The sequence below is a fragment of the Trachurus trachurus genome, assembly GCF_905171665.1.
Source record: "Trachurus trachurus genome assembly, chromosome: 3".
Taxonomy (NCBI): domain Eukaryota; kingdom Metazoa; phylum Chordata; class Actinopteri; order Carangiformes; family Carangidae; genus Trachurus; species Trachurus trachurus.
Window position 1 is genome coordinate 859,574 of NC_139893.1, and position 15,921 is coordinate 875,494.

Consider the following 15,921-nt stretch of genomic DNA (forward strand, 5'->3'; position numbering starts at 1 on the left):
TGAGAAATTGTTCAGAAAAAAATTAAATAAGTCTATATTTTAAGCTTGTTTGTAGCGGAAGCTCACATGATCGACACAACATGAGGTTGAATTTATTTTTAAACATGTTGCAGCAATTTTGGACAAAACAAAACAAAACCAAGAGTTAAGAGCGATTTTGTGACTTAGAAATGGGAAACTCCTTAAATGGAGACGACATTAACTCGGTCATCTCAGAACATTATTGGTGCAAACATTTTACGTCGGCTGTGTCTTGATAAAACAACTTAACAGCTACGTTACCACCCAGGAAAATGACCATTTTGTAACTAAACGACAGCAACACGGCGTCCGCACCGGCCGGCTATCGACAAAACATTGAATATCTCGCCCACTTGCTAACGACCAATCAAATTAGTTTTCCTTACTCAGGTAAACTCGTAGAAGGAGGCGACAAACAGGACAAACGGCCGTTTCTGAACTCCTTTAAATGATCCATAAAATGGGCCTAAACTAAGATAATACAATGGTTTTTCATCATCAGCTCTTTACCTCACAGTCAGATGTGTGTGTGTGTTTCTGTGTGTGTTGTTGTCTCAGGGCAGAGGATGTTGTTATGATGCCATGTGAAGCCCTTTGAGACAAACTGTTGGTAAAAACGGGCTATACAAATAAAATTGCCTTGCCTTGTGTGTGTGTGTGTGTGTGTGTGTGTGTGTGTGTGTGTGTGTGTGTGTGTGTGTGTGTGTGTGTGTGTGTGTGTGTGTGTGTGTGTGTGTGTGTGTGTGTGTGTGTGTGTGTGTGTGTGTGTGTTGTGTGTGTGCAGACATAGACGAGTGCCGTGTGATGGGGAACCTGTGTAAGAACGGTCAGTGCATCAACACGTTGGGCTCCTACAGCTGCAGCTGCAAACCAGGATACAGCACCGACATCAGCAGCACGCAGTGTCTGGGTAAGGATACGACTCACCTCCCTCCTCCCCCAACACCCCCCACCCCCCCCCCACCTCTGAGAAATATTATAACAACTACAATGACATATAGAAAATTATCTTTTAGTTCAGACATACAGCTCTGGAAAAAATGAAGAGACCACTCCCAAAATGATCAGTTTCTCTAGTTTTACTATTTATAGGTATGTGTTTGAGTAAAATTACATTTTTTAAAAAGTTTGTTTTATTCTATCAACTACCGACAACATTTCTCCCAAAATTGAAAAAAAAATTGTCATTTAGAGCTTTTATTGGCTAATGACTAAACTAGTCTAAATAACAAAATATCAAGTCTTTTCAGACCTTGAATAATAATAATAATAATAATAATAATAATAATAATGCAAAGAAAACATGTTGATATTTATTAGAATATTTAAACTCAGGAAGAGTTTATAAATCAGTTTTTGTGGGATAAAGTCGATGTTTAATCCCAGCAGTGGTTTTTATTTATAATCTTCCTATCCACAAGTTTCCGAACGTCATCTATGGTCAAAACTGGCTTCCGGTTTGCCGGTTTGGTGGAATTTTACGTTTACGTTTCCATGGTTTTCAGGCGTTGTCATAGTTGCGGTAAACGCATGGATCTATTAACGCTGGCTTTTAACACAGATGTCAATTTGTGTGATATCCACTGTTAAAAGCTGCTGCGATGATCCATGCGCTTTACCGATTTTCATTGGGGGAAAAAAAAATTAAAATCCATGCATTTACCGCGGCTACTGAAACCATGGAAACGTAAACATAACATTCCAAAACCGGCAAAACAGGCTACGTTTTTGACGTTCGGAAAAAGGTGGATAAAACCAGATGTGGTTCAGGTGATGACCTCATCAGGTGATGACCTCATCAGTGTCTCATTAAGGAGAATGAGTTGTGTTTGTGCAAAACAACGACTGTCATACATGTAGAGATGCTTTTAACAAACCACTTTCACAAAATGTTTCTTAAAAGCATCTCTACATGTACGACAGTCGTTCTTTTCTTTTCCTGAGTTAAAATATTCTTGCTGTGTTCTTTAGGGATAAATATGAACATGTTTTCTTTGGATTATTATTATTATTCAAGGTCCGAAAAAACTTGATAGTTTTGTTATTTAGACTAATTTAGTCATTTTCAGCCAATAAAAGCTCTAAATGACAATATTTTTTTCTTCAATTTTGGGAGAAATGTTGTCGGTAGTATAATAATATAATTTAATTTTACTCAAACACACACCTATAAATAGTGAAACCAGAGAAACTGATCATTTTGGGAGTGGTCTCTTCATTTTTTCCAGAGCTGTATATAATTACTCAACTGGACATACTGCTGGAGGTTATTTTACTTTACACAGGGCGATTTCTCAATGTACAGTAATATATAGAGCTATGAAGGAGTGGAATGACCTTCTGAATGATGTTATACAACAAAGAAACATGGCTAGTTGGTCGCCGTAAGAATACACTGCAAAATATCTTACCAAGTATATTTGTCTTATTTCTAGTCAAAACAAATCTCATTCTACTTAAAATCAGACTCATCACATTAAAAGTAGCTTGTTTTTAAACACTTTTTACTTCTTTCAAGCAGATTTTCACTTGAAATAAGTAGAAAAATCTGATAGTGGAGCAAGTTTTTCTTCCTTGTTACAAACACAAAAAACTTCCTTTCACTGGCAGATTTTTCTACTTATTTCAAGTGAAAATTTGTTTGAAACAAGTGAAAAGTTAATTTTTAGGTGATGAATCTTATTTTAAGTGGAAAGAGATTAGTTTTGACCAGAAATGAGACATTTTGACAAGAAATAAGACAAATATTCTTGGAGAGATTTTGAGTTTTTGCAGTGTAGCTGCTGCCCTGCAAAAAGCTACTGGTGATCTTATTAAACCAAACCAAACCAAAGCTCATTCCTGCCGTGTAGTAAAGAGCTGCAGCTCCGCTCTGAGTCTCATCATCTCTCTCTCTGTGTCTCTGTAGATGTGGACGAGTGCATCCAGGCGCCGAAGCCGTGTAACTTCATCTGTAAGAACACGGAGGGAGGTTATCTCTGCTCCTGTCCCCGTGGTTACATCCTGCAGGAGGACGGCAAGAGCTGCAAAGGTGACGCACACACACACACACACACACGCACACACACACACACACACGCACACGCACACGCACACGCACACGCACACGCACACACACACACACACACACACACACAGTACGTTGACTTGAAAAAAAAACGAATTATTCCTTTAATCCGACTGTAACTGGACAACTGATGCATGTAAACGCGTTAGTCCGACTAATATCAGAGATTCAGACCTAGATGATGGGATTGGAACTCGACTTTTTCTTTCTCCATCATGTATTCGCTGTAATCTGAGTTTAACTGGACAGTACGTGTGTTCATGCTCCTCCTCCCCCCCCCCCACCCCCACGCTGGCGTAAGACCCCGGAACATAAACAAGTTAGCCAGACAGCTACTGAACAACAGCTTTGTTCCTCTCATACGTAATGTGTCCGTTACTTATTGTGCAGATGAGGTGGCCATGGTGATTTAGAGAGGCAGACAAGAAGCTGTTGTTGTTGTAGCGTTACTGCGTTCTTGTCTGCCTCTGGAAATCACCATGACAACGAGGGATGGCGTGCACCTGATCTGCACAATAAGTAACGCGCACATTATGTACGAGATGAACAAAGCTGAACGATGAACCATCTGGCTGTTGTTCAGTCTGGCTAACAGATCAACCAGAGAAGGTTCTGTATTAACCTGCTGAAACGATGCACATCGCCCCCTGGTGGTGAGGAGGAGCAACACGTTCCCTCAGTTAGTAGAGTTTATCTGTTGCATGTGAACTGGGACGAGGACAGAAGTCTGATTAGACGCCAAAATCGAAGCTGGATTAAGCTGTGCATGTTAACGTAACGTGCATCGGTTCGTGAACGTGAGAATTTATTTGTTGGAAAGACATTATTTCAGAAGAATAAATAAATGATAAATAAGTTAATGAGTTAAAATACAAGTTAACATTAATATTGATAAAAACAGTTAATATGTTTAATATGTGGTTAAAAGGGGAGACTGCATTTTATTTGATTTGATTTGTAGTTACATTAAAACGGACTTCATTTCCCATGATGCTCTAGGAGCAAGAAGGTAACGTAACGTGATTACGTCAGTGTTTTTGTTGTGTAGTCGGCCATGTTGAACCCCGAAAACTCGCACACGCTGTTTGTTTTTCTCCTTTCTTTTTTTATTATCATCAACTAAAGTACTTATGAATGGAAGAAAACGCCTCGCTTCGTCATGTTTTAGTTTGAAGTTAAATCTACAACAGACTGGAGCACACACACACACACACAGACACACACACACACAACTACAGTATATATGTGTGTGTGTGTGTGTGTGTGTGTGTGTGTGTGTGTGTGTGTGTGTGTTGCTGACTCTCCTCCTCTGTTCCAGATCTGGACGAGTGTTCGACCAAACAACACAACTGTCAGTTCCTGTGTGTGAACACCATCGGAGGCTTCACCTGCAAGTGTCCACCGGGCTTCACACAGCACCACACGGCCTGCATCGGTACGCACACACACACACACACACACACACACACACACACACACACACACACACACACACACACAACCACACACACACACACACACACACACACACGCACACACACAGACACAACCACACAGACACACAGAGCAAAAATTCAAAATCTTACCAAGAATATTTGTCTTATTTCTAGTCAAAATGTCGTTTCTAGTCAAAATAAATCTCATTCTACTTAAAATAAGACTCATCATATTAAAAAGCAGCTTGTTTTTAGACACTTTTTACTTCTTTCAAGCTGATTTTCACTTGAAATAAGTAGAAAAATCTGATAGGGCCAATTTGACAAAATGTTGAACTATCCCTTTAAGGTTAAAAAAAACTCTTATTTAAAGTGGAAAGAGTTTAGTTTTGACTAGAAATTTGACATTTTGACAAGAAATAAGACAAATATTCTTGGAAAGATTTCGAGTTTTTGCAGTGCACACTCAAACACACACACACACACACACACACACACACAACCACACACAGACAGCTTCTTCACTACATCACAACACTTTGTCGTCTCTCTCTCTCTGATCTCGTTAAGTCGACGGGTCGTCGTCCGTCGTCATGGCGGCTTAGCGGAGCTCTGTTGTGGAACGGAGCCGTGCGTCGCCGTGACAACCACAGGTTCACTGTTTCCAGACCATAAAGCAGCTTCATGATCTCACACATCAGAAACCCTCAGTCTGACAAACCACCGGTGTCACAGGCCACGTTACTTTAAAACAAGTAATTAGTTACAGTTACTACGTAGTTATTTCCCCTAAAAAGTGATTGAGTTAGTACACTGTAAAAACTCAACATCTTTCCAAGAATATTTGTCTTATTTCTAGTCAAAACTAATCTCTCTCCACTTAAAATAAGACTCATCACCTAAAAATTAACTTGTTTTTAGATCATTTTCACTTGTTTCAAACTAATTTTCACTTGAAATAAGTAGAAAAATCTGCCAGTGAAAGCAAGTTTTTTGTGCTTGTAATAAGAAAGAAAAACTTGCTCCACTATCAATCAATCAATCAATCAAAATAAACTTTAATGTCCCTGGAGGGAAAATTGTCATGGACAATCTATCAGATTTTTCTACTTATTTCAAGTGAAAATCTGCTTGAAAGAAGTAAAAAGTGTCTAAAAACAAGCTGCTTTTTAATGTGATGAGTCTTATTTTATGTATAATTAGATTTATTTTGACTAGAAATGACATTTTGACTAGAAATAAGACAAATATTCTTGGTAAGATTTTGACTTTTTGCAGTGGTAAGTGAGTTACTACATTATAAAAGTAACTAATCACCTGGAAAAGTAGCCTAAATATTGCCTTACATTTTTATAAAATGCTCAAATATGTCAAAATGACTTGGACTCGCCCTCCCAACTAACCAACTCACTCAGTATCCCTCCGCCTGTGTGGAGGGATACTGAGTGAGTTGGTTAGTTCCAGATAAACGGCTTTTTTTTTTTTCGACTAGTTGATATAAATGTTTATATAACGTACTAAACTTTAACATGTGTGTTATTATTTAGTGACGGGACGTCTTGAGTCAAGTTAACGGAGCGTTTTATAAAGTTTTATAGAGTTTCACCAGAGCTGAAGTTCATCACGTTCTGGTTCCAGTAAAGAAAGTGAATGTGGTTTCTGCTCTGTGACTAAAACACCAGTTTCTACTACTACTACTACAGGTTTCTGATCCTTCCAGGTTTAGTTGAGTGAGATAATCTCCACATTTGAACTCATTTTCTACCGTATCTGAAGCTTAATGCGACGTCCAGAAGTAAAAAAGCTAACGTTAGGCTTTAACGGACGACTACACCAAGTCACCACCACTAAGCTTCCCACTGGTTTCAGCTGCTTTATGGTAAAAACATTCATGTCTAATGGGGAAATGGGACTGTTTCTACTTGTTGAAGAGCCATTAATACCATCAGATAACCTCCATAAGACACTCTGGACGTTTAATTAATTGTAACTGAACAAAGTTGTGCCGTTATTCCCATCACTGATCCTCACTCTCCAATCATCACTGGAACTGTTTCTGTTGTAAAAACTCTACGAACCAGACGTTTGTTTCAGCTCCGACTCCGTTTCCAGGGTTTAATCTGTCCAATCTCAGACAACAGTTAAAAAAATCCACAATCACAGGTTTATTTACTAACCGACGTTCAGAGATGACGTCTCTCTCTCTCCGCTGTGATCTTCGTCCCTGAAGACGTGAACCGTCGTGTCCAATCCCGACATCTGAAACACAATCTGAACCTGCGTCCAGGAGAAACAGCTGCACTGCAAAAACTCAAATATCTTACCAAGAATATCTGTCTTATTTCTAGTCAAAACAAATCTCATTCTACTAAAAATCAGACTCATCACATAAAAAGCAGCTTGTTTTTAGACACTTTTTACTTCTTTCAAGCAGATTTTCACTTGAAATAAGTAGAAAAATCTGATAGTGGAGCAAGTTTTTCTTCCTTATTACAAACACAAAAAACTTGCTTTCACTGGCAGATTTTTCTACTTATTTCAAGTGAAAATTAGTTTGAAACAAGTGAAAATGATCTAAAAACAAGTTAAATTTTAGTTAATGAGTCTTATTTTAAGTGGAAAGAGATTAGTTTTGACTAGAAATGAGACAAATATTCTTGGAAAGATTTTGAGTTTTTGCAGTGCGTTCACACTCACCGGTCGTCAGAGATCAATCAGCACTGATATCATGATTCTGTCTGAACCTCTCCTCCTCCTCCTCCTCCTCCTCTGTGTGTGTGTGTGTGTGTGTGTGTGTGTGTGTGTGTGTGTGTGCAGACAACAATGAGTGTGCGTCCGACCCGAACATGTGCGGCTCCAACGGCGTCTGTCAGAACACGCCGGGAAGCTTCAACTGCGACTGTCAGAGAGGATTCTCCCTGGACCCCAACGGACAAGCCTGTGAAGGTCTGAACCCCCAGAACCAGAACCAGAACCAAACCACCACAGTCCTGACTGGGTTTATAACTTTCTACGATCTAAATGTGTCCAAAAACAAAGAATTGATTATTGATTTTAGACGTAACAAGGAAATTCGGTAACACTTTACTTGAATAGATATTCATCAGATTGACATAACACTGTCATAACCATCAATGAATACTGATGACAGCTGTGGTTAAGTGTCATTCGGTAAGTTATGTCACTTTTGATGCAAAGTTGACATTGATTGAGATGTTCCTTGTTATGAGAACTTGACATCATGTTTAAAGTTTGTCCATCAGGTCTGCTATGACAGTTTAAATTGTCTTTATGTCAAGTTGTCAGAACAAAAACATCTCAAACAATGTCAACTTTGCATCAAAAGTGACATAACTTACTGAATGACACTTAACCACAGCTGTCATCAGTATTCCTATTCAAGTAAAGTGTTACCGGAAATTCCTACTGAGTGCATCATACATAACAAAAAAGTTGAAATACTTGGGGACCTTTTGTGACGACCATCTCAAATTGAGGACAACAGAGAATTCATCTCCTCAGGAAACTAAATTCTTTCTCTGTCAGACCTGTTATACTCTGTCGTTTTTATCTATCTTTTCATTTATTGAGAGCGTTAGATTAAGTCCTGCTCTAAGATGACCAGAGTGAAACTACGAGACTTGAGTTCCTTCTGCAACCAGCAAATCGCCGTTATGTCCTTCCTTATGTACAGTATAAAACAAATCGCTTCTCTAAATCATTCGTCCCCTCTGCACTCAGACTTTTTAAATTCTTCATGGGGTTTTATTCTTTTTCTTTATTTCTTAATTCTTAAAGCAATATGTTTTGTAAATTACTTACTACTTATACAGTAGCTTTTATATTTATTATCCATTCTACACTGCAAAAACTCAAAATCTTTCCAAGAATATCTGTCTCATTTCTAGTCAAAACTAATCTCTTTCCACTTAAAATAAGACTCATCACCTAAAAATTAACTTGTTTTTAGATCATTTTCACTTGTTTCAAACTAATTTTCACTTGAAAGAAGTAGAAAAAATCTTTTTTGTGCTTGTAATAAGAAAGAAAAACTTGCTCCACTATCAGATTTTTCTACTTATTTCAAGTGAAAATTAGTTTGAAAGAAGTAAAAAGTGTCTAAAAACAAGCTGCTTTTACTGTGATGAGTCTTATTTTAAGTAGATGAGTGAGATTGTTTCAACTAGAAATAAGACAAATATTCTTGGTAAGATTTTGAGTTTTTGCAGTGTGAGCTCCATGTTGTCTGATGTGGTGTATTGACTATGTCGTCTATATGAACCACAACAACCTGCTGCTCTAAACCCCTTGTGGGATTAATAAAGTTGTTTGAATTGAACCTGCACAGAGAACAGGCTCTCACAGTGTGTGTGTGTGTGTGTGTGTGTGTGTGTGTGTGTGTGTGTGTGTGTGGGACAGACATGGACGAGTGTGACGGGAACCACCGGTGTCAGCACGGCTGTCAGAACCTGGTGGGAGGATACCGCTGCAGCTGTCCACAGGGATACCTGCAGCACTACCAGTGGAACCAGTGTGTCGGTCAGTAACACAACACACACACTCCTCCCCCTCACCCCCAACCCTCCACCTCCGTCCTTCACCTCCACCGCTCTGCAGATAGAAACATGTTTCTAAATGTTTTTACTCTTCTCTTGTCACAGCTCTCGTCCCCATAAACCATAATCTCTTGTTTATGATAGATACAACACTCTGTGGAGAAAATAGCATTGTGCTAATGCTAATGCTAACTAGCCGTCAGCCGGTTCAACATTTTGGCCCAAACTGGCCCATCACCATAATCCCTATAGTCATAGCAGTAGGTTCGTTACCTTTAATTGTCGGTGCAAGTTGTTTTTAGAACGGCGGAGCAGAGCCGTGAGCTGCTCAGAGCTACGCTACGGAGGCTAATTATGGGATTTCTTGGTTTCCCTCATCAAACTCATCAAATACACAATCCAACAACTCCACAACGCTCTGGTGGACAAGTTGTGAGCTGCACATTCACCACGCTATGAGATAATAACACAACGTTACCACACAGAGTTGTTTTAGAGGGAAATACATGTAAAACCGCTGATGCACGTTGCCTTCAGGGACAGTTTTTCATCAACAGTCTCTGAATTTCCCTCTAAAACAACTCTGTCTGGTAACGTTAGACGAGACCAACATTTATCTCCTAGAAATAATGTAACCAGCCGGTGGTAAACCTCTAAAAACCTGTGGGTAAGTTAATTAGCGATGGTTTTCTCCCCCGGGATGAGGACGGAGGTTGGCCGGCCGAGCAGCTCTGCAGACCGGCTGCTGTCTCTGTGATGTCCCGGTCGCTGCAGAGCTTCACTTCTCTGAAAAACATCGGAGCAAACTTCTAAACAGCCGTCGTTTGGATAAACTGGCCGTAGATTTGGGATCAGTTACTTTCTCACATGAAAACATATTAAAACTTAATAAAGTTACATAATTACAGCGCTAGAGCGGGAAATAAAACAGCTTTACACCTGTTTTACAGCTACTGCTACCGGTTGCTGCAAAATGCATTCTGGGAAACTTGTATACTGTTACTGCGGTGTGAACGGTGTCGGTCTGCTGAAGTAGCAGACTGAATTCTACATTCAGTCTGCAGTATACAGTATAGACTCCTTTGCGGCCGACGTCACTGTGACGTCAAAACGTTCACTGGAGGCAAAACAACTGACCCAGCATCTGTTTAGACAGGCGTCTACTGTGTACGGGACAGGTTTTAAATTCATTTTGAACAAATGTTCTGCTCAGCAAACATGGAAAATACATAATAGGTTCTGTTTAAAAGAGTAAGAACAGAAGGAAAGAGTCGGATCCAGCGCAGCATCATTTAAAAGCACTGATTAAACTTATTGTAAATAAAGGTGTACTCCGCCTACAGACTGTAACGTTATAGCCCCCGGCTCTCTCCTTGTCTCCTTGTGTCAGTCCCAGGTCTCAACGGACCGGACCGAACAACACGATCGGACATATTGGGTTCAGGTTGAAAACATTTAATAGTTCGGATCGGCGGACCACCGGCTTCTTCTACTTTTTTTTTCTTTTTTTTGCCGCCGTCCAGTCTAATGCTCGTGACGTGAGGCTTCAACACCTGGCTGTGGATCTGACCAGGTCGGGTCTTTGAGAACTGTAGCAGGACTGAAGCAGCTAGAAACTGCTCAAACAGGCGATCGTGGGCTTTCAGAGGTTCAACTTACTACATATACAAGAACTACTGTAGCAGAAAATAGAGATAGACCCGGCCCGGCGTCTGTTTGAGACTCAGCTTTTATTTGATAATTTCCGGTACATATGACGGTCTGGAGTCAACTTTTTGAAATAACACTCACGGTCTCTGAGGGTGGGTGTACCAACATATTAACTAAAATATGACTTTTCCTCGTCCATTCTTGAAAAAACAGTCCGTTAAAACATGCTAACCAGCGTTTACAAGCTACGACGTTTCAGATGTTTTGCCTCCAGCTAATGTTGTTTACAATCTGTAAAGGGGTATAACGCAGTATGTAGTAGGCAGTACGAGTACGGTAATATGCGGTTTCGAAAACAGCCTCTGTGCCTCTGTCTCCCTGTGTCTCTGTCTCTCTGTGTGTCCCTGTGCTGACTTCCTGTCCCGTGTCCCGTGTCCAGATGAGAACGAGTGTCTGAACAGTCAGATCTGCGGCGGAGCGTCGTGTCACAACACCCTGGGAAGTTTCCGCTGCCTCTGTCCGACCGGCTTCAACTACGAGCAGACGAGCGGCGGCTGCTCCGACATCAACGAGTGCTCGGCCACGGGGAACCCCTGCAAGTTCGGCTGCTCCAACACCGACGGAGGTTACCTGTGTGGCTGTCCAACGGGATACTTCAGGGCCGGACAGGGGTAAGGCTGTCTAGTCTCTGACTCTGTGGACACTAGCTATGTTTACATGCAGTCAATATTCAGGTTTCTGAAACATTCGGAATAACCCGTTTACATGTGTGAGCAAACAGAGTTAAACTGCAAAAACTCAAAATCTTTCCAAGAATATTTGTCTTATTTCTTGTCAAAATGTCTCATTTCTAGTCAAAACTAATCTCTTTCCACTTTAAATAAGACTCATCACCTAAAAATTAACTTGTTTTTAGATCATTTTCACTTGTTTCAAACTAATTTTCACTTGAAATAAGTAGAAAAATCTGCCAGTGAAAGTAAGTTTTTTGTGTTTGTAATAAGAAAGAAAAACTTGCTCCACTATCAGATTTTTCTACTTATTTCAAGTGAAAATCTGCTTGAAAGAAGTAAAAAGTGTCTAAAAACAAGCTGCTTTTTAATGCGATGAGTCTTATTTCTAGTATAATTTGTTTAGTTTTGACTAGAAATAAGACAAATATTCTTGGTGAGATTTTGAGTTTTTGCAGTGTATTCCTGTATACATGGTAATTGTAATGAATTGGGATATCCGGCCCGTTAAGAACTCAGAGCCTACAGTCTGTGGCCGGAGCACACATTTATTTATTAGAAAGTTAAAAGTTGCTGATTAAAACGCCTGTCTTCAATATTTACAAGTACACTGCAAAAACTCAAATATCTTACCAAGAATATTTGTCTTATTTCTAGTCAAAACAAATCTAATTATACTTAAAATAAGACTCATCACATAAAAAAGCAGCTTGTTTTTAGACACTTTTTACTTCTTTCAAGCAGATTTTCACTTGAAATAAGTAGAAAACTCTGATAGTGGAGCAAGTTTTTCTTTCTTATTATAAACACACAAAAAACTTGCTTTCACTGGCAGATTTTTCAACTTATTTCAAGTGAAAATTAGTTTGAAACAAGTGAAAATGATCTAAAAACAAGTTCATTTTTAGGTGATGTCTTATTTAAAGTGGAAAGAGATTAGTTTTGACTAGAAATGAGACATATTCTTGGAAAGATTTTGAGTTTTTACAGTGTACAGTAGTTCCTGTTGGTCAAAATACCTAGATTCCATCATGCGCAGAACACAAATTAATATTCCTTTCAATGGGGAGATCCTGATAGGCGTATACATGACCAAATATTCGGGTTAGAAAAGGAGTAGCCTAACCCAGGCGTCTTTTTCAGGTTTTTAAAAACCAGAATATGAGCATATTTGGGTTTTTCAAAAAGATTATAGGTGTTTACATGGCCGTGCGCAACCGGGTTATTGCTAATATTCCGGTTATGAAAGAGTTATTGACTGCATGTAAACGCACTCACCGTCTGCACTGCAAAAACTCAAAATCTTTCCAAGAATATTTGTCTTATTTCTAGTCAAAACAATCTCATTCTACTTAAAATTAGACTCATCACATAAAAAGCAGCTTGTTTTTAGACACTTTTTACTTCTTTCAAGCAAATTTTCACTTGAAATAAGTAGAAAAATCTGATAGTGGAGCAAGTTTTTCTTTCTTATTACAAGCACAAAAAAAACTTGCTTTCACTGGCAGATTTTTCTACTTATTTCAAGTGAAAATTAGTTTGAAACAAGTGAAAATGATCTAAAAACAAGTTCATTTTTAGGTGATGAGTCTTATAGAGATTAGTTTTGACTAGAAATGAGACATTTTTACAAGAAATAAGACAAATATTCTTGGAAAGATGTAGAGTTTTTGCAGTGTGTCTGTCTGTGGCCGTGTGTCTGTGACCGTGTGTCTGTGCTGCAGCCACTGCGTGACGGGGATGGGCTTCCCCAGCGGAGGGCCGGGGACCGAGGAGGACGACAACTCTCTGTCTCCTGAAGCCTGCTACGAGTGTAAGATCAACGGCTACAACAAGAAGGGACGAAGACGACGCAGCGTCAACTCCACTCAGGAGACACTGGAGGACACACAGGTAAATAGTCTGTAGTCTGTCAGTAGTGTGTCAGTAACTGGTCTCTCCAACATGTTGCTTTCAGCCTTTTTCCCAGTTTCTCACCAAAGTTTTAATTAATGAATCACACATGAATTAGAAAACATGACTGGTCGCTCTACAAACCCTTAAAGGGATACGCCAACATTTTTTTTTTTTCGTGTCTTGCCTCACTCCCGAGTCCATGACCAGCAGATAGACACCATCCTTTCGACTGTGCGTGCAGCAACAAGGGAGATAGAGCCGTATCGCCCGTAATTAGCTTAGCTCAAACACTGGAAGTGTATGGGTAGTGTTAGCCTGCCTCCACCTAAAGTCGCTAATTAGCTTAGCTCAAACACTGGAAGTGTATAGGTAGTGTTAGCCTGTCTCCACCTAAAGTCGCTAATTAGCTTAGCTCAAACACTGGAAGTGTATGGGTAGTGTTAGCCTGCCTCCACCTAAAGTCGCTAATTAGCTTAGCTCAAACGCTGGAAGTGTATAGGTAGTGTTAGCCTGCCTCCACCTAAAGTCGCTAATTAGCTTAGCTCAAACACTGGAAGTGTATGGGTAGTGTTAGCCTGCCTCCACCTAAAGTCATCAGAGAAACTCTTCAGCAACTCTAAAGGGAAACCGGCGGGCCGATCTTCGTCTCAGAGCTGACAAAACTCTCCGGTAAGGCATCTTGAGCGGTCAAATGCCGCTAACGGGACGAGATCGGTCAAAACGGAGGGTTCAAGCAAAGACGCTTTATTTAGGTTCAAGCTAGCTACATTGAGGGTAGGTTAGCTTCCTATTTCAAAGTAAAAGCACTAATTCTATCCTCATGGTTTTCTGTATGTAAAGGGCAACGGGTGTTTTATTTTGTGAAAGTAACCGGAAGTGCGTTGGTCACAACGGCTAGCTTGAGTAGCGCCGAATTCGTCCCAACAAAATTGTAAACAGCTGGTATTTAGACAAATTAACGACACACTGCTGATCTAAACGGCTACTTTCTCACCTAAACATGTTTGAAATGTGGATAAAGTGATATATTAACAGAGTTTAGAGCTAAAATGAAATCAGCTTCTGACTGCTGATTTCGGCTCGGGTAGGAGGCAGGCTAACACTACCCATACACTTCCAGTGTTTGAGCTAAGCTAATTAGCGACTTTAGGTAGGAGGCAGGCTAACACCACCTATACACTTCCAGTGTTTGAGCTAAGCTAATTAGTGACTTTAGGTGGAGGCAGGCTAACACCACCTATACACTTCCAGTGTTTGAGCTAAGCTAATTACGGGCGATACGGCTCTATCTCCCTTGTTGCTGCACGCACAGTTGAAAGGATGGTGTCTATCTGCTGGTCATGGACTGGGGAGTGAGACAAGACACGGATTTTTTTTTTTGGCATATCCCTTTAAAGTTTCAACTCTGGAGGCTGGTTTCACTTTTTTTGCATTTTAAAACGCCGTCTAAACGAAAGGCACATCCCACAAAATATTTTGTCGCTTTCTCGCGCGACCATTGTCGTGCTAACAGAGCCTCAGTCTGACCTGTGTGTTGTCGTCCTCTTCTTGTCCTGCAGCTGAGCGACAGCGACGCCGATGACGGCGACGGCGGCGAGCTGAGCCTGGCCAGCGTGGACGTGGACGACACGCTGCAGCTGCACCTGAACATCAGCGACCTGAGCAGCCGCCGCCACATCCTGCAGTTCACGCCGGCGCTGTCCACGCTCAGCGACCACGTGCGCTACAGCATCGACTACGGCAACGAGGACGGCTACTTCAAGATCAACCAGCGCGACGGCGTCAGCTACCTGCACCTGGCCGGTAGCGGTAGCGGTAGCGGTAGCAGCAGCAAGAAGAAGTCATCGCCGCCGCCGCCGCCCGGGGCGTACGAGCTGCACATCAGCAGCCTGACGCTCTACAGGAAGAAGGAGCTAGCGGCGCTGGAGGACCGGCACGATAAAGACTACCTCACGGGACAGCTGGGGGACGTACTGAAGATGAGGGTGCAGATCGTCCTGCATTAACCGTCACAAGACTGAGGCGGGAAACGTGTTGCCGGTAGCAACGCCTCCTGGCTCCACGGAGGAGGAGGAGGAGAAGAGCTCGCCACCAAAGAGACTTAGAGGGAGGGGGGGTGGGGAAGGGGGGGAGGGGGGGTGTCATTAGTTTGCCAAAGATGATTCTACATATCATAACAATAGACCGAATCACCTTCCAGGTAGAAAACCAGCACCTCATTTGAATGAGAACAGTAGTAGCGAACGAGAGTTTAGCTATATTTCATGTTTTTCACGCCACTATCAGCGTGTTCACACCGGACGCGAGGCAAATTTTTCGCGCAGTAAGATTACATACAAAGTCAATGTACAGACGCAAATGGACGCAAATTTGTGCCGGCGGCGCGAATGACGCGAATGAAGCAAAAGCACTATTTGCGCGAATGCCGCGAGTAAAAACAAATATTCCAGCGGGCAAACTTGAGCGAGTAGAGCGAGGCGAATATTTTACTCGCGCCCGGTGTGAACGCACCGTATCACTGTTTAGACAAATCTGAAATGATTGAAGAAACATTACTATTTCTG

The 15,921-nt window shown here is 41.0% G+C and overlaps 1 protein-coding gene across 1 annotated transcript in view; it reads left to right on the forward strand.

Annotated features, from left to right (window-relative positions):
• Window positions 1–15,473, forward strand: part of fbn1 (fibrillin 1) — a 141,270-nt gene extending 125,797 nt beyond the window's left edge. Inside the window, exons 53-60 of the mRNA XM_083996588.1 lie at window positions 806–931; window positions 2,930–3,052; window positions 4,407–4,523; window positions 7,342–7,470; window positions 8,944–9,063; window positions 11,170–11,401; window positions 13,186–13,354; window positions 14,917–15,473. Coding sequence (XP_083852714.1) covers window positions 806–931; window positions 2,930–3,052; window positions 4,407–4,523; window positions 7,342–7,470; window positions 8,944–9,063; window positions 11,170–11,401; window positions 13,186–13,354; window positions 14,917–15,363 — 1,463 coding nt within the window. The 3' untranslated portion in view covers window positions 15,364–15,473. The remainder of the gene's footprint in view (window positions 1–805; window positions 932–2,929; window positions 3,053–4,406; window positions 4,524–7,341; window positions 7,471–8,943; window positions 9,064–11,169; window positions 11,402–13,185; window positions 13,355–14,916) is intronic.
• Window positions 15,474–15,921: the final 448 nt, after the last annotated feature.